We start from the raw sequence: 27207 nt of genomic DNA on the forward strand, positions 1-27207 counted from the left end.
AGATGGCCACAGCATTAACACATCGTAGTCCCCATCTGAGGGTAAACTGGTTCACAACTAGTAAAAAACCTGAAGTTTGAAATAACAAGCACAAATGTTTTGGCAAACTAGAGCTGGACAATCAATATCCAAATCTCAACAGCTGTAATTTTCTGATAAACGTCAAATGTGTTACAGCAAACCAGTATAAATGAAGCAGCGTGGTGCTGCAGAGACACCCCAGACTACAAATCATTTTCTCCAGGTGTAAGGGAACATGTTTGGCACAGACACCATCATCATCATCACCATCATCATCATCGTCATTATCATCATCATTCTTATACATACCACCAGCATGCCCGCTGTTTGTTTGCGCTGAAACTTCGGAAGCTGGTTAAAAACCGTTTGATACTGAGGCACAAAGTGGGGCTAGCCAACCAACAAACAACCAAACATGACATTTAAAGTTAATTACACCCGCCATAAAGTTTATCAAGTAGTGACAAAACATACCTGTTCACCCTCTACAGTTATTAGCTTCACAAAATGCAGCAAATAAACCGTTAAAACGACGGTTGTGTAACGTTTAACTGCCGATCTAGGTCAACCTGACGAGTCCGTTTGGCTAGCATTAGCTTTACTTTACTGTCTGAGGCGACTAACAGGTGTGTAACGCTAAAGTCTTTCGGCTTTTAAAAGAAAGCTTATAAAAGTAAAAAGACTTTTAAAAACGTCCGCGTTTAAAATATATCGTTTAAACAACGGTTGTGTAACGTTAAAAGGCTCTCGGTCAAGCTAACTAGCCAATTTGGCTACCATTAGCAATCGATAGCTTTGCACACCTGTTTGTCATCTTCAGACGACAAACAGGTGTGTAAGGCTAAAGTCTTGCGGCTTTTAAAACATGACTGTCCAATTAGATTTGGCCAGAGGCTGTACTTTATCACAGAACGTTTATTTTTGTGGCTATTTTTGTCACAAACAGCTACAAACATAAGGAGTAGCTAGCATACCACAGAGTTAGCTACACACACATTAGCAGTGGTACGGTGGCTAGCTTGCTAAAGTTTGGGTCGTAACAGTAAACCTCCTTTGGCTGTTTAAACAAATCAAATTATACATTTACTGTGTCCATTAATCGGTGAAAATATTGTAACTGTAACGTACTTCAGCCTACAGTCGGTTCTTACCAGCACCAGCACCTCCTCCTGGTCAGGTTGACTGTAGCTGTAAGGGCCACGCAGGTAACCAGGCTGTCTTCATTTGTGCCTGTTTGAATCTAAATGTTAGTAAGGAGGAGTTTTCTTCACACATTTTCAGTCTGTGTTCATGTTGAATGCTCGGTGTTTCTATCAGATATGGATCAGGCTGCAGCAGTTAGATTGGAGGTATTTTGAAGTAATTAAGAAAATGTGTAATGTTAAGTTACTCTGAGGCAACAGTGCTGAGCAAATAAACTGAGACATTTGGAATTACTGACAAAGAAATTAGACTTTAACTAAATTAAAATGCTTTTACTTTGTTTTTTTCTGCTACAGCATACAGATCTGTGTTCTCTGCTGAGAAAAATTCAACTGTTTATATTTAATGCAGAGCCCTAATAGAGCTAAAAACAACAAATCTGAGACATCATTGCCAGGTCAGGTCAGCTTTTCCATCATGATCCAGTGGGTAGCTCTGTCTTATTGCTTAGAAATACCAAATATTGACAGATTTGTGTTGCAGGTTCAACTTTTGCTTTTGCTTTTGCTTTTGCTTCATGTACTCTTGCTGCTGTGATAATATCAAATATTCTGGAACTTTTTGTTTACTTCAACTCAACTGACAGTCCTCTCAGTTTTCACCCACCTGAACCGAAAACATTCACCTGTTCAGAAACAAGACGTCCAACATCAGCAATCAAGCTAAAACAACTGACCTGCATGAGTCAAATATTTTTAGTAATTCTGGAGGGTGCAGTTTGTGGTGCTGTTGAATTTCACTTAAAATGATGGTGCTTCTATTACTTTGTCCACCCTATTTGTATCAATGATGGTAGGCTAATAACAGAACAGCTCTCTGTATAATTCAGGGAGGTGTTCTGAACATTATACATAACATGAAGGATAAACTGCAGGACTGTTGTCTTAGACTGCATTTGTTTAATTAGCTGAACCTAATAAACTGTCAAACACTGCTTTGCCTGGCACTGATTAGTGTTTGCGGCGGTTCCCGTGATGCTGTAACATCCCACCTGTGAGACAACATGACAGAACACACTGATCTGGTTGAGATGACCATGTTATGATGGTTAATGTGAGGAAACAGACAGTACTAAATATCACATAAAAGTTTATTCATTTCAATAACATCAGTATTACACAGTAATAGACTTTTCATGACCAGATTAAACCATTGTCACCTGCACTGTACAGTGTTATCGCAGACTGTATCCATAATAAATCAGCAGAGTATCATAACCTGATTTGTAATGACCCCACAGAAAGAAATCACAAGAAGACCATCGAGCAACATTCATCTAAAAGAGCAGATTGTCACTTCATTATAACAAATGAGTGAACTCCAGTGAGCTGAAATGGACAAAAACAGACAATAAATCAACCTCTATTGCATCTGTCACATTAAATGTGACGGTAAACAGATTTAAAACAAGGCAAAGTGATGAAATCTTATGCAAGAAGCTGCAATTATAACTACTGGTTGTTTCATCACACAGGGCCTAAAGAAATAATACAGTACATCGGAGTGTTTTGTACAAACATTAAACGAAGCTTAAAAAATATTCTATGAAAGCTCCTTCGTCCTGGAGGGACTGGAGCTTACAGTGATTGCACAGGAAAGACAATACAGGATTGGTTAATACAGCACAATGGAACAGAATTGATTTCACTCCAGCCTATTAATGAGGGCGGCCGGTCATGCACATCATGCCTGAGTAAACCACATGCTACAGCGACGAGTAGCAGCCCGACGCAGAAGAACCAGACCTGATGAGACAACATCAGAACAGCTCCCAGCACCAAACCAAGAGAAATGAAGCTGAGCCCTTGTGCGTGAGCAGCCGGCTGCGCTCATTTCTTCTGGCAGTAACTGCTGTAGTTGCTGCAGGCCTTCTGCATGTCTGTTAAGAAACCTGGAACCCCGGTCTGTGCAGGACAAACACACAAAGTGAGCGTCATGAACGCATGTGCCAAGAAGACCCACCCAGGAGGGGCAACGACGATGCTGACATCACCCTGCTGCACATCTGCTAACAATAACGATGGCAGCAGGCGGAGGGCTGGAGCCGAGGCCTGTGACTGAACCCTTTTAACACCCTCTTTAAAGAGATCTGCTCGAGTGGGTCAATGATGAACATGTGCACATCCTGAAACCGGTTTGTTCTCTGCTTCTACGTGTCAGTGAAAGCTTCACGAATGCACGCTTGAATGCATCGTCTAAACATTTCTGTCTCACTGTCACTTTCAGGCTTTGTCCAAAGTACAGATTCTGTTTCAAGGCTTTTAACAAGGCTGTCCTCCAACCCTGAGCAACAGCTGGCGAGTGGTGTGTCTTCAGGAACTCCACAGCAGCTACATCTCAAAGCACATTTCTGTCTGTGTTGGCCATCTGTGTGTGTGTGTGTGTGTGTGTGTGTGTGTGTGTGTGTGTGTGTGTGAATAAATCTGTTGCTAGGAAACAGTGCCGTCCAATCAAGAGCTATCATTTATGTCGACAGGAAGTCACTGTAGCTTCACAAGCTAGCATAGTTTTCAAAAATTACAGTTTTAGAGGCACAAAAGATCTTTTGTGTATTTAAGTTTGACTTTGTTTTATCAATATCTGCACACATGGAGACAAATGTGTGTTTCAGAGTCAGTAATAGTTATTCAAACAGTTCAGAATGACTGGGAAGTGTTGGATTATGTTAAGCTAACATGCTATTTACTCATTGAATCAAATGTTGGGACAAAGTTTTGTTTTTGAAAAAAACTTAAAAGTTTACATCATAATCAAACCAGTTTCAGGTCAGACATGTTGACCGCACGCCATATTACCTCATAACGTGACTCTAAACAGGCATATTAGCAAGCTAACATTAGCTTAGCATGTTGGTAGTTAGCTACAGGGTGCAGATGTTTAATCTCTTCATAAGTTTGAATTTACAAACAGCTGGGGGGGGGCACCATAACTACAATAAGAGTGAGCTGAGAGGTTTGCTGTGATGCACCGTTTTGTTGAAGATAAAGAACAAAGAAGAAGAAGTGGAGCTGTTCTCTTCCTGTTGTGGATGTAGTCTTAGAGTCACATATGTGTGGTATCAATACGCAGCCACCTCCTCAATGTGTTACACCCCGAGGCTGCTTTTTTCTTTCCCTCGTGCAGCCGAGGAGGCATAATCCCCATAGGCAGCCACTCAAATCACATAAATCCCCTTCTCTGTTGAGAAATATCTCCAGATGAAGCTGATTTACATCAACTAAGCTCATTTCGTTCTACTGTAAATGACGTAGACGTTACATGGGAGACTTGTTGCTCACTTTGGTGATAATTTACATGAGAGTAACTTCAAGACCCAAATCTGCACTTTTAATGAAACCTGAATTCAAACCAGTCACATGATCCCAAACAGGAAATCTACTGTTTGTACCCACTGCAGTAAACATGCATGCACTCACCTTCGCTGCCCAGTTCACCAGCCAGTTGGGGATCATCCCACCGGGGTTGTCGAAGTAATTCATGAAAACTGAAATGAAGCACATGTTCATTCCTGATATCAGGGCTGCAGCTTGTGACCCTACAATCCCTCAACTGTTTGACATCCTTTTCATTCATTTCACTAATGATTTTTGTGTAATTTAGATTTTTATAGCGGTGTCATTACGTTCCCTCGTCGCGCCGTACCTTTACTTCCACCGGCTCCATCGCTCTCCAGGGCGACGCTCTGCTTGTAGTCTTTGACCCGCAGCACGCCGCTCTTCTCTCCACACGCCGTCTCTGGAGAACTTCTGGCCAGGATCACCCAGATCTTCCTGCCGTCCACGTCCAGGTCTCTGCGCTCCCTCATGTACACGTACTGAGGTTCGAGGTGTTAGGGAAGACTCTCTCACTCCATTAGAGCCTGACTTCATCTCTGTAAACCTTATTTGATGCTCAAAGGGAAATACAGAGAACTGTACTCCGTGTATTTGTGTGGACCAGAAGGATACGTCTCTGTTTGACAGAGGAAAAGGGTATTTTACTTCCCAGTAGATTGCAGTCTGTCCATTGAAGTCCTTCTCGTAGAGCTCTGGATAAAACAAACATAAAAACAGCAGCTGTGGGTGGATGAGCACATGATGCACTAACTGATTTTACCTGTATTGGTTTCTGAAAGGAAAGGTGATGACAAATGAGATCTGCTTTAATTAAGTTACACTTGAAATACAGCCCATAATGAATTCTTTTGAACAAACACTACACAGTTAGAAATAATCATAACTGGCTAAAGATGTTTCAGTTTAGCTCCAGCTGCTAAATAGATTTGAGAAACTTTGAAGCCCACAAAGACGTTCTTTTACACGACGATGTCCAGGTGTTTATGTCTCCTTTAACACGTTGTCCTCTTATCGCTGCTAATATCAACAGTAGCTACTGATGGTCTTTTATAGCAGTTTAACTGACTAATCGACCTCCTAACACGCCCCCTTTGGAGCATTACCTGTATGTATATTTACTGCTGTTGTTTTATGATTGTTATAGTTTTCCTATGATCAGTTTACTGCTAACCAAGCTAATGTTACGCTAGCTGTTTGAGGCTAACTTTGTGCTAATAAAACTGATAACATTTCCCCCTTTTTTTTTTTTCTTTTTAAACTTTTGCCGGGGCATAAATATACCCCTGAATTAGGTTGCACCTGCTAAATACATGACCAAAATTAAATGTTCTTAGAAACTTCACACTCATCTCAAACTAGTATTTTACTCAATCAGGCTGCAACATTAATTCTTAACAAACGTCTTAGCTAGCAAAAAAGACTTAAGTTCTGAGTATATCTGTTGCTAGGAAACATCTGCAGTGCTGACCAATCAAGAGCAATCAAGTTATGTAAACAGGAAGTCACTGTAGCGCCACACGCTGGCATGGCTTTCAAACATTACGGGTTTTACACAGAAAGATGTGTGTTTCAGAGTAAGTAGCAGTTACTGAGGTGGAAATGGATTATGCTAAGCTAACTTATGTTATTTTCTTGTTAAAGTTTTGTTTTTATAGAAAACTTAAAGATTTACATGATTATTAAACAAATTTCAGGTCAGACATGTCGACCGTTCTCCATATTACCTCATAACGTGACTCTAAACAGGCACATTAGCAAGCTAGCATTGGTGTAGATGTTTAATCTCTACATAACTATTACATGAAAACAAAGCCAAGTTATGATCACCTGTTCTACATATTCTTGGAGGGGGAGACACCATAAACACAGTAACTCAACTACCAACACAGACAACAAAACTATCCCAAAAAACAACACATTTTGGTGGAAAAAGCTACTTCAAACTACAACTAAACTAAGGTCAGCTAGTGCATGTGATTCCATCTGGATTCATGTTGGACAGGACTACAGGACAGTATGTGTCTACAGACGAGGACAACAACATGTTACCTGCAGGTTACTGTAGAGGTGCATGAAGACAAGGAGATGCAGAGCATTATTTCAAGACAAGATGATCTAAGAAGACCCACAGAGGGGCCACACGAGGGGACTACATGTGTGCTACAGCCAACAAATAAGTCATTTATCCGTGATGAAGTTAGGAAAGAACAAGGTGTCACTGAGGTGGGAATGAGGACATATTCTCAGGCAGGAGAGATGAGGGACAGTTCATTTGGATGGCAAGGACAATGACAGTGTGGACCTGGCCTTACTGTTTTTTTACCTTTTGCATAGCTATCCCAATGTTTCCGATACGTCAAGTCCATGTAGACATCTGCACACAGCTCTGGAGTGCAGGTGGTGAGCCCACCAAAGACTTTGTACTCATAAAGTCCAGTTTCCTGAAAACAGCACATGAAAGTTCTCTCTTCCAAATGCAGGCTACATGCCACACCCACAGTATGTAACTAATCCCAAAGCACAAAACTCTGATTAGAGCCAGTCTGTTACGCACTCCGAGCGAGGAAGTGCATTGGATTTGATTCAAAAGTACAGAAACAGGCCTGAGCATGCTTTTCTTTTCAATCCAAAGATCCTGACAAAAACTGCATTGATTTTGTGGCTGAATGTCCATCTGCTTGAGGAGACAGTAAAGTCACACCAAACTCCATTCACAAAAACATCACTTTAAGGTGGCCTTGTTTTCCTTTGGCAGTGGGCAGAAAGCAAAACTACTGAGAGACTGGTGTGAGACTGTGAGAGAGACCCTCAAAATACGGTCTTCTTGATAATATGATGCATTATTAGGACTTTCTGGAGACTCACGCAGCTAAGGATGGCTGGTCACAGGTCAGTGTTGGCAGAATTTAATCCAATTAAGAAAATATTTATATAAGATACAATATAGAAACAAGTTCAAATGAACTACAAATATGTTTAATCAGATTTTTTATTTATTTATTTATTTTTTCGTGAATGAAACTTCATAAAAACAGCACATTGCAAAAATATGGAGCTGCCCACAGTTGCCTCATTTGTCACAGTCACATTACATTTGTTATTATTTCATTATTACATAAATTACATTTGTTATTCAAGAGCAGTGAGGCAATGGAAAATATTCATGCAGTTATTTTCAGTTTTCTTTTTGCATGCATAAAGTTTTAAATTACAATTTAGTTTGACCTGTTTTGTTATTGTTGATATTTTGGAGAAAATAAATGAAAATCTGCCGCCTTGATGTGTCCTGTGTATGCCGATTTAAAGAGTGGATCATTCGGATTTCAGAAATTTATTCAGCCAGGTTAGATGAAGCATGTGGTTGTGTCCATGGAAGAGGAAATATTAAAATGACAGTTTTCTGAAGGGAGTTTGGTTTGACCGGTTTCTGGTGCAGCTCTCGCTCAATTTCCGGAAAATTCCCGTGTTGGCCGCTAGGACCTCACTGCTGAGACGTTTGATAATGTTATTAATAAACGACTTACATTACGGGTATCAATCTCACATAATGTTTTGGACAGGACAGGGAATCAGTGATGACCGAAGCTGCAGCAGCGGAACCCCAAACGATCCAATTCATTCAGTCGGCTCGCAGCCGTCCTTCCGGCTGGAAAAGCCGCAGTTTTCAGGTTTTTGTACCTTGTCATAGAGCCGGTAGATTTTGACTCCCATCGTCTCGGTGAAGAGCTCCCATCCTCCCTCCAGCTGCGGCTCGTCCAGCTCTTTCCAGGCGTCCTGAAACTCCTCATCGGTGAACGGCAGCGACATGACGGCTCCTTCACGACACCTTTCACAAAGCTCAAGAAGGTACGCACCGAGCTTCCGGTCCCGCCTTTCATAATAAGAGATGGAGTGATTGATGGCTGCACATGTTGGTTTTTCTTCACAGTGTATCAGTAACAATCTGAGATGGAAAGTAAGTATACAGGCACTCTGTGGTGGAAAGTAAGTACATTAATTAAAGTACTGTACAGTTTTGAGTTACTTGTACTTTACTTGAGTTTCCTACATTTACCGATTACACATTACTAGTTCCTTCACGACCAAATACAACAATAACAAAATCCATCAACAGTAGTAATATTCCAATAATATAATATTAGCCATGTTTATTAAAAAGTACTATTCAAAACTCTCACATGGCACACTTTTACGTCTGGTGCTGTATTGTAAACTGTACTGTATTTTGCTATGCTGAAGTACTTTTATTGAAATAAAAGTTATACTACACTTTTACTTGTGTTGGAGCATTTTTACAGGGTGGCCCAGTAATTTCAACCAAGTATTACATACTGCCTCCACTGCCGTTAGCTCACTAAAGATTTTATTTTTGAAAAGACTTTGTACTTTCCCTCCACTCCAGGTGGAAAACATCTTTTTAAGCTTTTATTTGACAGCTGTAAATGTGTTATTTTTAAGATTTTTCGCTGCATCCAACATGAGAAAAGTTCATGAAATATTCCTGCTGTCAGGTACAAATGTGAGAGCACAAGTCAAGGAAGTGGGCCTAAAAGAAGTGATAGATATAAATACAAACGAAAGAAAGTACATATATATAGACACGCAGCTCTGCGTAACACGTAGATTGGTACTCCATCTTTGTGCAAGAGACTACATGTGATCATCCAGTGTGGTGATGATGATGATGAGGATATAATATAATATAATATAATATAATATAATATAATAAACAGCAGGTTACACCCTCTCTCGTATTTAACCTGTTCCATAAAGTTTTGAGTCACTGTGCGCCCACCTTAGCGGAAATGATTTTGATTTCAAAATAAATGCATCTCGGGATTTACAGTACATTCAACAAATGGTCGCAGCAAAAGACGATTTATTCTTAAAAGACGCCGGAAACAGTTCTGTACCTTATGCTTTGAACTTGACAGTGCCGTCATCGATACTTGAAATAGTTGCTGTGAATGGGGATGGCAGTGCGACCCGCAGCTCTGAACCTGAGGGCTTCACAGGGGGACGGTCCTCATGAATGGGAGTCAGATTCCAGCCGGCAGAGAGACGCTGTTTGCTGCTCAGCACAGAAGAAAACAACGCTCACTTCTCATTTCATGAATGTGAATGAATATTTCATGAGCGGGTTCCCTCAGAGACGACTTTGACCGCAGCAGAGGAGCTCTTTGGAGACGGTGCGACATGGAAAACGGCTGTGAGGTAACAGACACACCAACCAACCTCAGCTCTGTCTGTCCAGCTTTGTCCAGTAGATTTACCTCAATGCAAATAACAAGCTGAAGTTTGGCCTTCAAGGGGACCCATTCAGCTGAAGTTAGATGGTCTGATGCAGATTCATTTACTGAAAACTTAGAGAATAAAACTTTAACCTGATCATTAACCACAGCAGCCTAAACAGAGTGAAGGTGTGCACAACACACCTGTCAAAGAGACTAGATCCGTGTCATTGTTTGTAATGTGGACTGAGAGAGCCGAGCAAACACACCAAAAGACATTTTTCCTTAAATGTTCACAGACACGAATTCCACCAAGTTTACAAGTTAGAGGAGTAAGTTTCGTTGTGTATCACACTCAGGAGAGTTAAGATAAGGTCAGTTCTGCTCTTCACAAACAGAAAACAAAGATCGTCTCTGGAAGGATTTCAAAGCTTTTATCTAATGTGAATCTGTCCTCTGAAACACTTTAAATCAAACAAAAGTGACTCACAGCTAATCAATTAGTCCATCGGAGGAAAACTGAGAATTATTTTGATGATTGATTGTTGTTTTTCAAGCAAAAATGTCAAAAGTTTGTTGGTTCAGCATCAGAAATGCTTTTCTTTGTCATTTATGAGAGTGAATGTTTTTGGATTTGAGACTGTTGATTCGACAAAAGAAACATTTTCATCCTTTTATTGACAGAACAATTAATCGATTAATGATCATGAAAATAATCGTCAGTTGCAGAAACCCTTCATCACAGCTTATGTCTGATACCGAAGGCAAAACTCACCAAAACATCACAAGAAAAGAGCAAAGATGAGAGAAAAGTCAGAATAAAAATGGATTTTATGAAGCAATGAATTCTTCTATGAATTCTTCCTCTTCTTCAGTAACTGGATTAAGACACACTGAAAACATATTTTCAGAACCAATTAATCTGCCAATTCTACCAAATTATTTCCTTTCGTCCATAAAATAGTGAAAAATACACAACATAGTTTCTCACAGCAGAAGAAGATGTGTTCAAATGTCCTGTTTTCTTCAACCAAACGAACATGAAAGAGCTTCAGTTTACAGTCTTATATGATAAATTAAAGCATCAGCAGTGGCTCCAGTATGGCGCTGCCCCCCCCCCCCCCCCTTGACGAGGCTTGACCCCCAGTTTGAGGACCGCTGGTCTAGAGTCAGACTCTGAACCACCTTTCCCAGTTCTAGAGAGAGAAATGCTTGTGTTTTAATGAAGCGACCGAGTCCCAGGCGTTTTGAAACCCTGACGGTGATGCAGGCTCGAACTGACACCCTCCTGCCCGTTTATTGTCCCCGAATCGCAGCTTTCCACGCAGCAGACGTGAGGAGGCGGGGGGGTGAAGAATGAGCGCTTGTGAAATTGCTGGTGATTTCGAAGCTCCTCGCATTTCACGGAGCAGTTTGTAATGCCATATCCTGCGCTCTCCAGGGAATGTCTCAGCTCGTGCTGGGCCCAGCGGTCCTGCGTCATTCAGGCGACTGGGTCAGGAGGCGATGGTGCAGGGAGGTCGCTCGAAGGCGGCGGGAGGCGCTCGCAAAGTGCTGCTGGGTTGTGAAATGTGTTGAATCTTAACAAAAAGCATCTGCAGGGTCTGCCTTTCTTCTGTGTCCAGTGTTGAGCAACGACTTTGACTCTTTGCTTCCTTTTCACCTAATGAATGGATTCTTTCTCCACGCAGGCTGGGAGACCCTAGCAAGGAAACGAGGTAAAAGGGCACCAACGAGGAACCATCTGTGGTTGGTTAGCAGACGGTTCCTTGATCCTGCAATGCCAGAGGAAGCTAATAAGGACGCCATGAGAACGCCAGCGACCCCAGAGAAGGCCAACAACAGCGAGCATCCCGCAGCCCCCGTGACCACCGTAAACATCCCGCTGGTCAATGAGGTCCAGCTGACCGCGGCCACCGGCGGGGCCGAGCTGTCCTGCTACCGCTGCACCATCCCGTTTGGCGTGGTGGTCCTCATCGCCGGCATCGTGGTCACCGCCGTGGCGTACAGCTTCAACTCACACGGATCCACCATCTCCTACTTCGGCCTGGTGCTCCTCTCGGCCGGACTGGTCCTCCTAGCGTCGAGTGTGGTCTGCTGGAAGCTGAGGCTGGAGAGGAAGAAGGAGAGGCGACGGGAGAGCCAAACCGCCCTGGTCGCAAACCAGAGGAGTATTTTCACTTGAACTAGCAGTTTGGGCGACTCGCGGCCCGGTTTTCCGAGTCTGGGAAGGCCTGACTTTGAGATTGAGTCGGAGAACCAGCTGTGGGCAGATGTTGTCCAGCGTGTGTTGGATTCCCAACCTGTAAAAGCTTTGACCGCAGACTCTCAAGGCCCAGAACTTCAAGCTTTGAAGACTTTGTAAGGGCTTTATTTGTCAAACAGACGTCGAGCATCTGGCGAGCCGGGAACGCAGCCAAAGGGAATGTATCACAATTAAGATGAATTACCACTGTGGAGGAAGTGTCCCATTAATCTGCTGTTGGATGTGGCGGCTTTGATTGTAATTGGAGGGATTGTGGTTTGAAAAGCCCAGCGTAGGAGAGGGAAACTGGAAAGTCCAGGACAATGATTCATGCCTCATTTACTACTGGACACATCTGTTTATAAAGTCTCAGTGTTCATCTCACACTGAAGGGTTATGAGCGGGCTGTCATGGAAGTATGGTACTTAATCTAAAAGCTAATCTGGCAACATATTCAATTCAGATTAGACGGCACATGACATACATAGAGAGAATATTTAACCTTTCATATCTTTATTCTCTGAAAGCACTTTGATCCTTCATAATCATCATATTCAGCATTAAACGACATCTATTATTACCGAGTGACACGTCCAGTTCGCCTAATTTGGCAAAGTTGGAAGATCAAGCTTAGTCTCGTCCAGTGTACTTCCATACTGTCAAAACTATTAAATGTAGCATATGTTTTGTTTCCATGTAATCATTTGCATGTATTAACTCTTAAAGGACGTTATGAGCTTTAATAAACTCATTGATATACATGTAATAATCTGAGAAGAGCAAGTTTCAGTGTTTTCTAGAACCCGACTGATCCTGGATTGTTGGGGCGGATGCTAATATTTCAACTGATGCAACAGTTCAAACAGGGCGAGGTTAGCCTAGCTTAGCATGAAGACTGGAAGCAGGAGGAAACAGCTAGCATAGAAGTTACAAAACAAACCTATCGTCACCTGTGAAGATCATTAAATGAACACGTTGTATTTCGTTTGTTTAACCTTTAGTCTGTCTGTCGTACAGGTTGCCAGATTTGGTCGTTAGCACATGTTTTTGTCTCTGTACAGACAATGTAACAAACCTGGCAACCTCACTTTGAAGGAAAGACTTCAGAAAGAAAGAAACTGCCGTTTGGAATAGTCCAATGGCCCCTGTCGTTTTTCCCTTTTTAGTCTCGGATGAAACAAACGAGACGTAGCAGCTTAATTAGAGCCAGGCTAGCTTTTTCCCTCTGCTTCCAGTCTTTATGCTAAGCTAAGCTAAGCGCACCCTGACTGTACGTAACACACACAGATGAGACTGATATCAACGTCGTCATTTTCTGGGAATTAAAAAGTGACTTATTGTTTTTAAAAATGTGATATATTTGTCAAAATTAGGCCGATTTGTTGAGCCCAAAAAGCACAAAAGCACATAAACATTTTTAATAGGGATTCCTTAAATGTGTTTGTGAACATGTGAGACCAAAATATACTGAGCTGAACATTTTCATGCTAACAATAAACTTGTCCGTGCTCTCAGGTGGACAATCGGTGTTTAAATGGTCGCACTTACTGTTATTACTGGCTCACATACACACTGATACTGAACCCTTCAGGCTCCTCTTCATGTTTATAGGAAATCTGACTCTTGATGAGTTTGACGTCAGTGTTTGTGTTTCTTAGAGACAGTTTATGGGTCGGACCAGCGATGAGTTATTATATTAACGCTCAGCTCTTTGCCTTCAGTGCTGAATTGAAGGAAATGTTTCGGTCTCTCCTGACGTACGTGGGTGTGCCGGACTCTTCACACACAAATATACAGACTGTCTTATGTGGATTGCTTCAGATAATCAAACTGAATATGATAAAAAAAAAATGCTTTGACTTGTGATGTCAGTGAAATTAAGGGGTTTCATAAATGTCATAACAAAGCAAGACTTATTAGAAATCTGCATCCAGACCAACACAATGCAAGTAAATGTTTAGTTTGTGCTGCTCAAAGCTTTGAAAAATAACATGTCAAATCTTCAGATTCTTTGTTCCCATAAGGACGCATTTAAAGCACCACACATATTTGTCTTTATTGATCATCACTGTGTCAACATCAGACGTCTTCTGCTTCGTCGTGTTTAGAGTTCTGTGCTCCTATTGGTCAGTGCCGCTGAGTCTGATCCTGTAATCCCACAGTTTTCTATAGAAGCCTGAGTCTCATCCACAAGCTTGTTTCTGCTGAATGGTTTTAATGCTGAGAGTTCGACGCACAGAAAATTTCAGTTCACCTCAACTGAACTCGGGAGGAGGCGGAAATCAAAGATAACTCTATCAAAACAAAACCAAAAGCTTCTCACTGAAGAGGTTTGGTTTTTACATCTTTTTTGGAGCTTTAGAGATGAAGATGTGCCACGTCTCATATCGCTCAGGACAATATCTGTACAATTTTTAATCTGTAAAAAAAAAAAAAAAGTTTCGTTACAATGGATATATTTAACAAGAACAGCTCAAAGTAACTGAATTATTGAGGAGTTAGAAAGAAAAAGAGGAGCGACTTCAGCGGCTTTGAAGTGTTTTGGTTGCATAAGATCAGATTTATGACAAAGTACATTAATATGCAAGAAGTGCATAAAAACTAACGTCACCATCTCAATACTACAGTACTTTCCAAATATTCAGCATCAAGTTTTTGTCCATATTTTGTCATTTTATCAAAAATATCATTATCGCAGAAATAGCCTGAATTACTGTGATGTTATCTGAGGCGACGTCGTCCACGTATATTTGGCTCAGGTGACAACAGAGGAGACAAATATAACTGCTGCAGTTTGGATATTGAAAACAACATGAAGGCCACAAGCTGCTGCTGAAAGCTCTGGAAAGACCTTGAAAGAAGATTTTTTTATTTTTTTTTGTCAAATTGAAATGATGCTTTAAATCAAATGTAAGTGAGAAAACATGTTTTTTTTCTTTGTACCATCTACTGTCAGTGTTCATTTTTCCACTCTAGTGGATTTTTTTTAACCAACTTTTCATCGCACCTCATCACGACACGTTCACGAAGTGTCGACTGCATCGTCTGAATGATCGTCAGCTCGTTTCTCCTCATAATTAAACGCCTCAGGACAGAACTTCCCTCTGCTAAAAGGAAGTTGAACTCTCCTGTTTGACCCTGTTGGGTTTAAAATAGCCTGGACGTGGAAGTGTATTTATAGGCAGCATTTGCGTTGCTATGCGTCCCCGTGACACCAGACACTACAACGAAATGGTTTTCTTGCGTCAGAGGAGAACCTCCAACACACTTTGTCACTTTTGGGAGATCACCGCCACACACGCTATCAGCTATAGGCCGGTCCTGCGTGGCCTCTGAGATCAGATCGGTAACACATTTATGAGACACGTGACGCGCTGAGGCGTCTCCTGCCTGCCTGTCAGGTTCGAGGAAGGCCGGCCCGAGCTGGAAAAACGGTGACTTGATATGAACTTTGACAGGTGTTCTCCACCAGCGTCTTTAGCCTCTTTTCACGCTGCTGGCACCTCATGCAGGACTGTGTGCGTCACTTTTTGTGCCTCCCGTGGTTGTCATTCCACTCAGTGCCATGCTGCCGGGTTAGTTTATCAATAAACAGGAAGCAGTCAGACTCCAGTAGAAGAAAAAGCATGCAACTGATGTAAAAGTACAACAAGTTTTAGCAAAAGTAGAAGTTTCATCGGAGGGGGAAAACCTCTTGTCCACTTTTGTGGGTTCATGGATCAGACAAGGAGGAGAGTTTAGGACAGAAGGAAGGATTAAAGGAAATAAATAAGGGGCCAAATGAGAGGGAGGGAGAGAATAAAGTAATCAAGAATGACAGGGAGGAAATAAATGAGGAAAGAAGGAGCCAGAAGGAAGCAAAGAAGGAGGAAATAAATCAAGGCAGAGGAGAAAGAGCGAAGGGAAACTTGAGAAGGAAATGAATGATGAAGGGAAAGGCAGAAATGAAGGAATGAGAAGGAGTGAGAACGACATGTTTGATGTTTTAGGATTTCCTTTCAAGGAAGTTTAATCTGAATTTGCAAAGCAGACACAGAACAGTAACCACAGCCTGCAGCGGAGTGTGCTGCGTTTACAGTAACTGCCTCTGCACTGCAGAGATGGAAAGTGCCAGAACCTCAACACCGCTCTTACCGGTAAGTGCAGCGCTTGAGTAAAGACACATTTACTTTCCATCTCTTTCAACAAAGGAAAAGCCAAACACAGAACAAGCTGAAATTCCAGACTTCAACACAACCGATTGCACATCGTTCAAATCCAACACAATTAAACGTAATGAGCTCAGCGTTACAGGGATCCTGGTCCGCTCAGTCCGGACTAATCAAACAGCTGTGCACACGGAGCGTGAGCAGGCTGAAACAGACCTGACCTGACAGCTATCCCACCAGCTGACTGGACCCAAGTGACATCCGGTCCTTTCTAGAACAACCTGGAACGCGGGGAAGCCAAATGTTTCCAGAGGCTTGTTTTGTTTGACCTGGTTCAGGTCGTCTGGTTGTTGACATTATTCCGCAGTGCTCGGTTGCTGGAGAAGGAACAAATACTGTGTTGATAAGATCTGTTCCAAGAAAAGGCCAAAGCTGAGTTCATGCACTGTATTCTGAGAGCGAACATAAACCTGTCAGGAGATTAGAGACGGCAGATGAAAAGTAAACTCGGGAGATTTCAGACAATCCCTTTCATCAGATTGTGTTGATTTATTGGGAAAAGCTTCATTTTGATTCAGAATCCACCAGAGTCTTGTTTTATTCGCCGTTTTTCATTTCTGATACTAAATGCTAACGTCAGCATGCTAACATACTGATGTTTAACTGGGACCATATTCACCATCCCAGCGTTTCTTCTTAGCATGCTAAACTTAGAGTACAGGTGAGGCTGGAGCTAAAGGTGTTCGTTTTGCAGGTTTGGTCATAAAACAAAGTATCTGACACACTGAGTTTTGACCTGATGATGGCCACAGACGGAAGATCATGGCAGGTGGCTTAAGAGTCTCAGATCACCAAAGTCATCAGGAGGAGCTCTGATCGCCGTCCACGCTGCTGGCTCGGCTAAAGGACCTGTTGACATTGTAATGCTGTAACCTGCTTCAACAGCGAACTTGTGACCATTAAAAGACGTCTGTGGATCTGCTCTGAGGTCAGAACTCGTGAACAGCTGCTGTGCTGCCGTGGGTGTCTCTGCTGCTTGAGAGGACACCGCCCGCTGGAAGGAAGTGAAACTCCAGAGTCAGACCTGGACATAAAGGTGAGCCAAACTGTATCCGTGAAACTCTCAGTCAGGATGCGAATCTGTTCGTGCTGCTCGCGACCTCGTTTGTTTGAAGCATACTGATGCTTAAAGCCAACAAACAGACAAAGAAAACAGTGACACCATCAGCAGACACGACGTCCCTCGTGTCTCTAAGAAACCTTCAGTCCATTGTGGGTCGTTGGCTTTGTGACACACCTTTTCCACAGAGCGTCATGTGAGAGCAACACCTCTCCATTCAACTCAACAAGAGCCAGCAGTAATTTACAGCGTGACGGTGACGGTCGCTAACTCTGCACGATATGCTCTTTCTGCGACGCTTTCATGTGCTGCCAGTGGTTCTTGGAGTGTCTGAAGTGTTGGCTGCCCACAGTCCCAGAGGTGCTGCCGGCTCGGTTCGCCCTCATTCCACCACATAATAAAGAGAAAGCTCTTCCTGAACAGTTCCGCCCATTTTTATGGCAAATCCCACTTCAACAGGACTGCGGTGTCATCTCCAATGCAAGACTACAAAAAGCATTCTCCTTCATGAACTTATCACCGTTACAGAAACCAAAAACACGAGAGGCTTGGATCCAGAACACCCTTTGTTCCCTGAAATGACCAAATATCTTGAGAAATCTTAATCTTTCAGTCACTTTTTAATCATAATTGTTCATAGCACAATGACAGGAGCAGAACTACAGAAAAACAAGACTTCACCACTTTGATTGAATGAGAAAATAATCACTGGCTTCAACCAAGGATGTCACAGATTGAAGGGCCTGATTCTGTCTCAGTTTATTTAACCGATTAGAAAAGCTGATGAGCGTTCCCACCCATGATCCGAGTGCTCGTAAACTGCTGAAGCAGCACATTAACTTTCCAATAATCTGGTGTCCTGTAGCTGCTTTTAATCTTTGTTGCTTTCTTGTCCTTTTCCTATTGTTCCTACAGTGACCTGTCACTTCCTAATAAAACCCAGAGGTGTGATACTGTCGAAAATGCATTTTCCTCCTGAAGCGCAGCGATTCAGAGAAGCGCATGAAGCCACCATGAAGCTCATTTTACCCATCTGTGATTTACAGATGAGAGTTTTGCCACCCGGGTTGACTGTACACGTCACATGAAGCAGTATAAAAGTGGTTTTATTTCTTAGAAAGGCAGCAGGGCTCGTATGAAGACAAAAACAATGCTTTGTACATTGATGTTTGGGCGTAAGAACAGCTGTTCCGCCACATCTGAATCTGAATTCTGCATTTTAGAGTTTGTGGTCAACAGCAGATGAGGAAGAACCGACAAAACAAAAGGAAAGTTAACACCCTGTTGCCGGTCCCATCGTGCATCAAGAATGATTACGTCCATATGTGTGAGGAAAAATCATGACCGGTTGCTTGACTTTTGACTTTTTTTTTCTTTATAGTCAGTTTGTTTGGCTTCTCCCTGGACTGTGATGGGTATCGCCTCCTCTGACGCACATGCGTTGCAAAAGACGGGGAAATTGCATAAATGGTCGGTGTGTCAGCCTCTTGTTCATCCTCCCACTGCACAAGAGTGATTAGATGCTGTTGATGGCTCAGAGGCATCTGTGGCTGTCGGCTAAAAAGCCTGTTTTTATGAAGAACTCTGGGAAAGCTGCTCCTAATCTGTGTTTGTTAATCAAAGATTTGCTCCTGCTTTGCTGACGTCGTCCGTCCGTTACATAAACGTCTGACGAGAGCACGTTAAGCACCTGGAAACTGTGTCACATACGATGTCAGAGCACTTTAAAACGGGTCATTTTAAGCTCCACAGGATAACGACTGGTCCATTAATGAGTCTCGTTTTGGTGGAACGATGAGTTTTACTCTCATTCTGATGTCATCTGTTCATTTAAAGCTTTTATCTGAAACAACGGTATTAAAAGACAGGTCAGCGTTCACTGTCGTCACTGCAAGATGAAAACATGATACACCAGAAACATCACATGCAGCCATGAGGACAGTCAGGCACAGAATGTCCTCTTCCAGATCTCAGAGGGGTTCTGATCAGGACACGCTTCCTATCGACGGGCCCCAGACCGAGGGGGGGGGGGTCTCCTGAAACCAGCGTGTCGGATTGGAGGGCAACAAACAGCTGCAGAACACAAGAAGCTCGGCACACCTGGAGCGATCTGCGTCACAGGAGCTCCCTTTGCTGTTCATGAAGAAGAAAATCATCTGAAAAAGAAGCAACACTGCGTTCAAGCATAATGTACTTAAAGTATTAAAGTATACTTATAATACTGCAATATTAATCCTGATGCTTTAACATGTAAGCAGTATTTAAACATTACAGCTGCTGGAGCTCGTTTGCAGTATTGAAGTACAGTATTTAAAAGTACCTCAACATTCAACCATGTTCTTACTTTCTGGGCAGATTCTTCTTCGTCTAATTAAAACAAACGAAGGAGCTGCTTCTCGTTTTTCAGCGGTCACCATTTTTAACTCGCTGTCACTCTTTTAATCCTCACTTCAGCCAAAAACAAACAAAGCAGCAGTAAGTGATGGGTGTGAATGTTCAGAGCATGAATTTCTAATGTGATGTGATGTTTGGTGTTTGAAGGTTTCAGAACATCTGGCCAGAGGACTGTCGGCCAGCTGGCTCGCAAACAGCACATTTACAGAAATGTTGATTAATGTGTGTTTTCCTTGGAGAGAAAGAAAGAAAAGTTCATTAAAGTCTGACAGTGACGTGAGTGAGATCAGCTGATTTACATTGAACTTGCTTTTCAGCTGGCACCAAACTGAAGCTCTGAAGCATATTTAGGTATTTATGTTTCTGGAGGATTTTTTGTAAATGACTGTGTTCGTGCTGTAAATCAATCAATGATAATTGACTCATTGTTTTAGTCATTTTTCAAGGAAAAACCTTCTTTCATTCCAGCGTCTTGATTATGAGGATTTGTTGTTTTTTTGTGTGCGTGAGACTGAATTCAATATCTTTGACTTTTGGGTTTTAGGAATTCGAGTATTTGTCACTTTTTTATGAACCAAACAAAAGTCGATTAATCATGAAAACAGCTGTCAGATTCATTGATAATGAAAATAAGTGTAGAATAATGTGTTTTTTTACTGCTGTTTATTAGTTTAAATCCCTTAAAGACAGAAATGGTCTTCATTCGTCTGTGATTAAAAAGTCTTTTCAGGATCTCATTCGGTGTTTCTGCTCTTCCCTCAGTCGGTAAATGAAGTAAATAATTTGAATGGCTCAGGCAGGAAATGAGAAGGTGTGCCTGACATGCCCGTCGAGGTCATTCAACAAACACAATGATGTCATGGGAAGTAGCTTCTTCACAGCACTTGGTTTCCTTTTCAGTCTGAACAGCTGAGCCGCTCTGTGGAGCTTCCCTGCCCGACTCCCATAAACCTCCAGCGAACTGTTTCCACAGACGAACTGAAACATGCGTCCACAGCGTTCGCTCGGAGAAATCCAGAGTTTGTGCTCTGCTGAAGAGCGACGCGCAAACACTCCCACATCTGTTTCCAACCAGTTTCACATTCAGCATGAAGCTACTCCTTGAAACGAGGTCTGCAAACAAGCCAGTCAGCTCGTGTTCTGCTGTTTTGGAGTCAGATTTCTGGTTTTCACCACAGCTGTGATCAGTACTGCTCTAAACTACACTCAGTATATCTTTGTTTCTGCTTAGGAATTAAGTTTCCTGCGTCTTCTGTGCTTTTGATTCATTCATTTTCTCTCTTGGACATTTAAAGTGCAGCTGAAATATCCCATCAACCGTCAGATGAATTGCCATGAAACTTGCTGAAATGTTCCTCTTTAGACTAAATAATAACTTTGCTGGTTTCCCGACCTTTCCTTTAACGTATTATCAGATCAGAATTTCATTTTGTTCATTAACTTGGTTTGTGGCCAAATGTCCAAAAAACAAATTCCCTAGACATCACCATTGTGAGCATGTTAGCACGCTAGGTGGCTAATCCAGCCTCACAGAGCTGCTAGCGTGGCTGCAGACTGGCTGGAGTTGACTTTCCAGTTTTCAGCATGAATAAATTTGCCTGTTCTGTGAAGAGCAGATCAGAGCTGCAGCAGGCGACTTCGTGTCACAGCGATGAGAAAACATCACATATCAGTAGAATCTGATTTAGTGGAAACTCATTGACAGTGTTGATGTTTTGCGTCCTCATTTCTAAATGTTGGACCCATAAAGCAGCAGGTCGCCACCCTGGATCCCCATCAACAACAGAACCAGACCCCACCACAGCCCCCTTTATCCCCTGAGTGAGTGTGAACAGCGTCACTGGTAACCCGGCTGGGAGGCGTGTTTTGATGAGATCTTTGGTTTTTATCAGCCGTGGACATTCCTCTGAGCGCTGCCTGGGAAGGAGCGAACGAACAATGGTGAGGAGTCAGTTTTACAGCTCCCCGCTGATTTAAACTGGGTGTGAAGCACAGAGACATTTAAACCAAGACAAGGCTGCAAGAAAACACACAGCTGGAGAGCAACTTGTGTCATCAATCAGGGAAATATGTGGAGTTTATTGGAGAAATGGGAACCATTCGCACTGAATCTGAGCTGAAATGTGAACGTGTGCACGTCTGGAAACGTTCTCATCTTCTCTAACTTCTCTGCCTTTAAATATTAATCCTGTTTCTTATGAGCAAAATAAGCTAACATGTTTGGTTTTAACACATCCCTGCTTGCCGTCATGAGTCCCTGAATGCAGCACCATCACTCCTCTCCACATATCTTCATACATTCAACTGATCAGCTCTAATTCTGCTTGATAAATTGATCTTTTCTGTTGATTTAATGCATGAATCAACCTATGTTTTATCTAAACAGTCAGAATTCTGAGTAAAAAGTACCAGAATCAGCCTGAAAGCCCACCATGTGTGTCATCTGTGTGATTGCTGAACGTAAACTCCCTCTTAGATGATTAAAATCCTCACATTTCCAGAGGTGACGTCAGCGACAGTCTCTGGTTACAGGCAGCATGTGTGCGTGAGGTCGTCCACTCTGCTGAAGAGTTATCATCTATTAACGTTATTACAGGGATTGATTTGAATAAATGTTAGTTAATTAATTGAGTTGTTTACTCATAATGATGCATTTGTAATGTCACTGTTAGATAGATCTATAATTAAATATTAAAATCTAATTAAATGGAGACGTTCACGGAAACAAAGACTATAACTCCATCAGAATAAATAAACAAAACCAATCCAGCAACATAAGATAAAGGTAATAAAGACGTTTATGGTTCAAATTGGGGATAAGATGTCAGATCAGCCTGAAATTATTATTTTCTTCAAAAATAAACTCTTCACTGACATGATTCATCGTAAATCTTGAATTAAACTATTTACATCAAATATGTTTTTATTCTTCATCCAGACCATAAGAAAAATGATGCCGGGCACCAAACAACCCATCAGTCTTTTAAAAAAGCTTTATTTACTTTCTTTTATTTCCAAAAAATAACAGTTTTAAATCAGCATCATTCCTGCACGACACACAAAGTCAATTAATTCAAGACTTCTAGTTGATTAAGTTTTTCAGTGTAAAGATAAATCAGCAATATATCTGGAGCTTTGCTGCCGACAGGAGCCAACTGTGCTTCTACATTAAAAACCAGGACAAAGAGGTGGATCCATGCTTTCAAAGGCCTGCAGGAGCCTCTTCACTCAGCGGGAGAAGACAATCATGGCGGGTCCTCGTCCAGAGGAAACCATGAACTCTGGGAGGAGCAGGTTCCCACACCCAGAAGAAGAGACGCAGAACGCTCTAACACAAACAGTCCACCGCTCAGGAAGGAAAGGGCTCTCTTTGGGCCTTTATCAGATCTGCGAGATCCTCGGCCTGTCCGTCACCCGCCGCCGTCCGAGAAGAGGGACCCCACCCTCCCCCGCTCTTCTTCTTCTTGTCTGAGAGGAGCTCACGCCATCGTCACACCCACAGGGTCTGAGGAGGAAAGCTGGACTGAACTTACAGTTTAAAGCAGCTATGAGGAGCTTTCAGTTTGTGTTGATTCTGGCGCCCCCTGTGGACAAAGGCGGTAGTGTTTCCACTCGCATCGCAAAGAATTTCATGTCCTCCAGCCGTAAGTCGAACCAGGTGACAAACATTAAGAAAAATCTTCTCACTGATGGTTTTGTTTGTTCATGCAGGTCATTTCGAGGCATCAGCGTTAAAATGAGTTTTAGAAGCAGATGAAAACTCCCTGGAGCTGCTTTGATTTGCAGTTTCATCACAGCGAGGAGCGTCTTCTTCTGCAGCAGCGGCAGCGAAAAGCAGGTCAGACTCAAAGTGTTTCACATGATTTCTGCTAAATTATTCAGTCACAAGTTTGGATGAAAGCAGCGGTTGAATTTACTCAAGTACTGAACTTAGTCACAAATTTGAGGTACTTGTACACCACTATACACCTCAGAGGGAAGAGTTTGACTTTTTACAGCTTCAGTTACTTTACAAATTAAGATTTTTACACACAAAACATATAAAGAGCTTATAAAATATAATGTTTTGTCATGAATTACACTGTCCAACAGTTTCTGCATGGAGAGCTGAAACAAGTAGTCCATTAATCAATAAGCTGATCGACAGAAGAGGACGACAGTCACAGGGGAGACTTACTGTACTGCAGTACTGCAGTACTTTTACTTTCATTACTTACAGCACAGGATTTTCAGTGCTGGACTTTTACTGCTAACAAATTTCCTGATCTGCTCGGGGACATTTTATCCCTTTCGGTTTTCTTTACTCTGTAAAAACTGTCAAATAAAAGTCAGTTTGTTGCTGCTGCTGCGGCTCAGTTTGTGATTGATCCTCCGTCTGCAGAGGAGCGCAGCAGGAGCTTCCCTCAGCTGTCTCCTGGTTGTGTAACAGCACCTCCTCGCTGACCTCATGGAACGTCTGTGAAGACACAGCGGAGACGAAGGATCACGTTCTCCCTCCTCGGTGCCCTCTGACCTACAGGCCAGCTCAGACTGGACCAGATATTCCCCTCCGGCTCAGCGGAGGAGACGGCGCTCAGTCTGAAGGACCACAGCTGTTTTAGTTTTACTGCGCAGACAAACTTTGGAAAAGATATCAGAGTGTCCATCAGTTTGTTCCAGACGACATTCGTGGTCCCCTGAGGGGGACTTTTCCCCTCACCTCCTCTCTAGCGCCACCAGCAGGTCAACATTTTGACTCATCCGGTGAAAAATCTCAGCTATGACTCAAAGGATTGGCGCCAAATTTATGAGCAAATACCTGCAAAATTGTTTTTTTAACAGACCTTAAGAAAAGCCTTGTTCAGTGTCATATTTGTGATATAAGATATTAATATAAGAACATTTTAACTGAGTTTTTCACATCTTCACTGGTAAAGCATAGAAAAAAAGGGAATTAATCAGTGTTTCTCTGTGACAGGATTTGTTTTGGTCCACATTCGTCCTCTGGGGGAAACTGTGTGAGATCACAGATGTGTCTTTGTGTGAGGTCACGTCACATGACCACAGCAGGGGGAACTCGTTTCTTGCTCCTCGTTTGTTTCTGGGATGGTTGATGGTGGGAGAGCAGAGGTGAGGTCAGCATGTGTGGGATCGCTGCAGGAGCCTCAGCGTCACGCTGAGAAAACGAACAAACAACCTGCTGGGGCTGAGAGACGAGGAAGAATATAAAGCAGAGACGACAACACATCCTTTCCCATCTGTCCCCGCCGTCTGCGTCCAGGTCCCACCGAGGCTGCCGGACTCCCTGGCACCAGCGTCTGGCGCTGAGGAAGATCTATCTCCAAGATATGAGCAGGAGAAACTCCACCCAGGAGGCCACGCAGGCAACCCGATGACATCCTCTGAGCTAATCGTGCCCCGAGACCACCACAACACAAACATCCCCGGGAGAGAAACAGCAGCCTTCCTCTGACTCGCTGCTGTTTTTAGAGCTCCACATCTCCGTGAAAGTGACGCCACGCGAGCTTTGTCTTTGTCTTTAAGAGCGCTGCTCTTCCTCCGAAGGCTCTCAAGATGCCTTCACACCCCAAACACGACAAATACCTCCATCTTTTTCTTTCTTTTGCACCTCACAGGTCATTTCTGCTGGCGTTTTGCTCCAAATGTTCAAAGTTCATATAGGAAAGGTGTGAAGAGGAAAAGGAGCCCAGCTGATTGTGAACCAGGCGAAGAGCCCTGAAGGAACTCCAGCTTCTCTGTGTGCAAACTTTCATCCACGAGGTGTTTGAAAATGTGCACTTTAACAGCACAGCACCTTTTCATCCATTGCAGTTCTCACTTCCTGCCCTCCATCTGAATCAAACAACCTGTAACATCAGAGCATTGTTAGCATCACACTCAGCTTGTTCTTCTTCTTCATTTATCTTCTGCTGCACATTTTCGCATCCTATGTTTAATATTTTCAACCTTTTTTATTACTGTTATTTTCATCCTTATTCTATCTCATCTTTGCCATTATTGTCATGTGGGTTTCATTCTGATCTAATTTGACATTAATTCTCTGTTATTTTCATCTCCATTCTGTGTCTTTTTAACATGAAGCGCTTGCTGCTGTGATTTCTGTATTTTAAAGCACTTCGGGCTGCATGTCTTCCATGAAAGGTGCTGCACAAATAGATTGTTATTATTATTGTTTAGAAATGTGCATCGATGAGCAATGACAGCTGCTGCCTGGTTTGCAAAGGTGCATTTTGATTTCTGATTCTTGTACCTGTGAACCGCTTATGTGCACCTTTCATTTAAGCACTATAACTAATCACATTTCTGGGAGGCTGAGAGGATCAGGAGGTTAATCAGGACCCAGCAGCTCATTTAAACCTTCTGCTAACGTGGTCATAGACTCTGAATCTCAACAGCAACATCACGATGAGACCTCATCACTGATGTGTCCTCTTCAGGGAGGGATATATCCTCTGTAGCCTCTTACAAAACCTCCAAAAGAAGTTGTAAATTCTATCAACATGTGTGAATCTGAGACAGAAATGTGTCCCTCTGGAGTCAGTTAATCCAGATTTATGAATTATGAATGTCTCTGTTGTCAATCACGGTGAGCGAACGGTGACATGTTATGGAAATACTCAGTGGAAATGATGCCGTCATCGCTCGCTCGGTGCACTTTGACTCCTCCAGATGCCGAGTCCGGGATCGGTGACGCACAGAGGTCTGACAGAACCCCCTCCCCGTCGGCCCCCATCCTGAGGTCGGGCAGGATCGGGTCGAGCATCACTTTCCTGGACGTACAGAGGGATTAGCATGAGGAGAGGCGGGAGGTCATTCTGGGCTCTGCAGATGTGATCTGAGCATCTGCTGCTCAGCCTCATGCAGCAGGAGGCAGGAAACATCATGGCCGACAGTCCGCTCTGCAGGGGAGATTATGGCTTCATTTCACGCTCACACTGTTTATGTTATGAATACTTTTTTGTTGGAGGGAAAAATCCATCCAGCTGCTTCTCTCCTCCTCTGCTGGAGCTTTAGTTTTTTTATGTTGTGATTCGAGTTGCACAAGATTTAGCTTCTGGTAACACGTTGGAGATGAAACCCTTCAGCTGTGTTTCAAACTGCAGTCAACATGCTGCACTTTAACACATGAAATAAATCAGGTTAACCGCTTTCTTCTTTTTGGACATGTGTATAAAATGGTGCACGTGACGTGTGTCAATATGATTCATCTATAAAGAAAAATGTTGTCTCGGTTGGAATATTTCTTAAAGCAACTCAACGCTTTCAGTCTCAGGACAAAAACTGTGTTTGAGCCACTTAAAGTCTCTCATTAGCTTCAAATGTGTTGTTTTGGAATAACCAGGACTGTTTGAAAATGAAGTTTTCCTGGAAATGACTCGTTTCATTCAAGATTTACAATGAGGATCACACCCAAAAAACAGAATTTATTAGATCTGTGACACAAACTCTGCGCTCACAACAGCCTCATTAATAACAAACAAACACAAACATGTACCCAAACCAAACCCGG

The 27207-nt window shown here is 42.6% G+C and overlaps 2 protein-coding genes across 2 annotated transcripts; one reads left to right on the top strand and one right to left on the bottom strand.

Moving 5' to 3' along the window:
- Positions 1-2297: 2297 nt before the first annotated feature.
- Positions 2298-8408, bottom strand: pctp (phosphatidylcholine transfer protein). The gene is made up of 6 exons (XM_076753344.1): positions 8238-8408; positions 6883-7000; positions 5172-5251; positions 4867-5038; positions 4641-4708; positions 2298-3128 (listed from the first exon to the last, which is right to left on the bottom strand). The coding sequence occupies exons 1-6, from the start codon at positions 8364-8366 to the stop codon at positions 3054-3056; spliced, it is 642 nt and encodes a 213-aa protein (XP_076609459.1). The 5' UTR covers positions 8367-8408; the 3' UTR covers positions 2298-3053.
- A 1129-nt stretch (positions 8409-9537) lies between these two features.
- On the top strand, positions 9538-12808 carry tmem100a (transmembrane protein 100a). Its single transcript, XM_076753345.1, has 2 exons — positions 9538-9773; positions 11482-12808. The coding sequence occupies exon 2, from the start codon at positions 11571-11573 to the stop codon at positions 11973-11975; it is 405 nt and encodes a 134-aa protein (XP_076609460.1). The 5' UTR covers positions 9538-9773; positions 11482-11570; the 3' UTR covers positions 11976-12808.
- Positions 12809-27207: the final 14399 nt, after the last annotated feature.

This window comes from Chaetodon auriga, chromosome 16 (genome assembly GCF_051107435.1).
Source record: "Chaetodon auriga isolate fChaAug3 chromosome 16, fChaAug3.hap1, whole genome shotgun sequence".
NCBI classification, from domain to species: Eukaryota; Metazoa; Chordata; class Actinopteri; order Chaetodontiformes; family Chaetodontidae; genus Chaetodon; species Chaetodon auriga.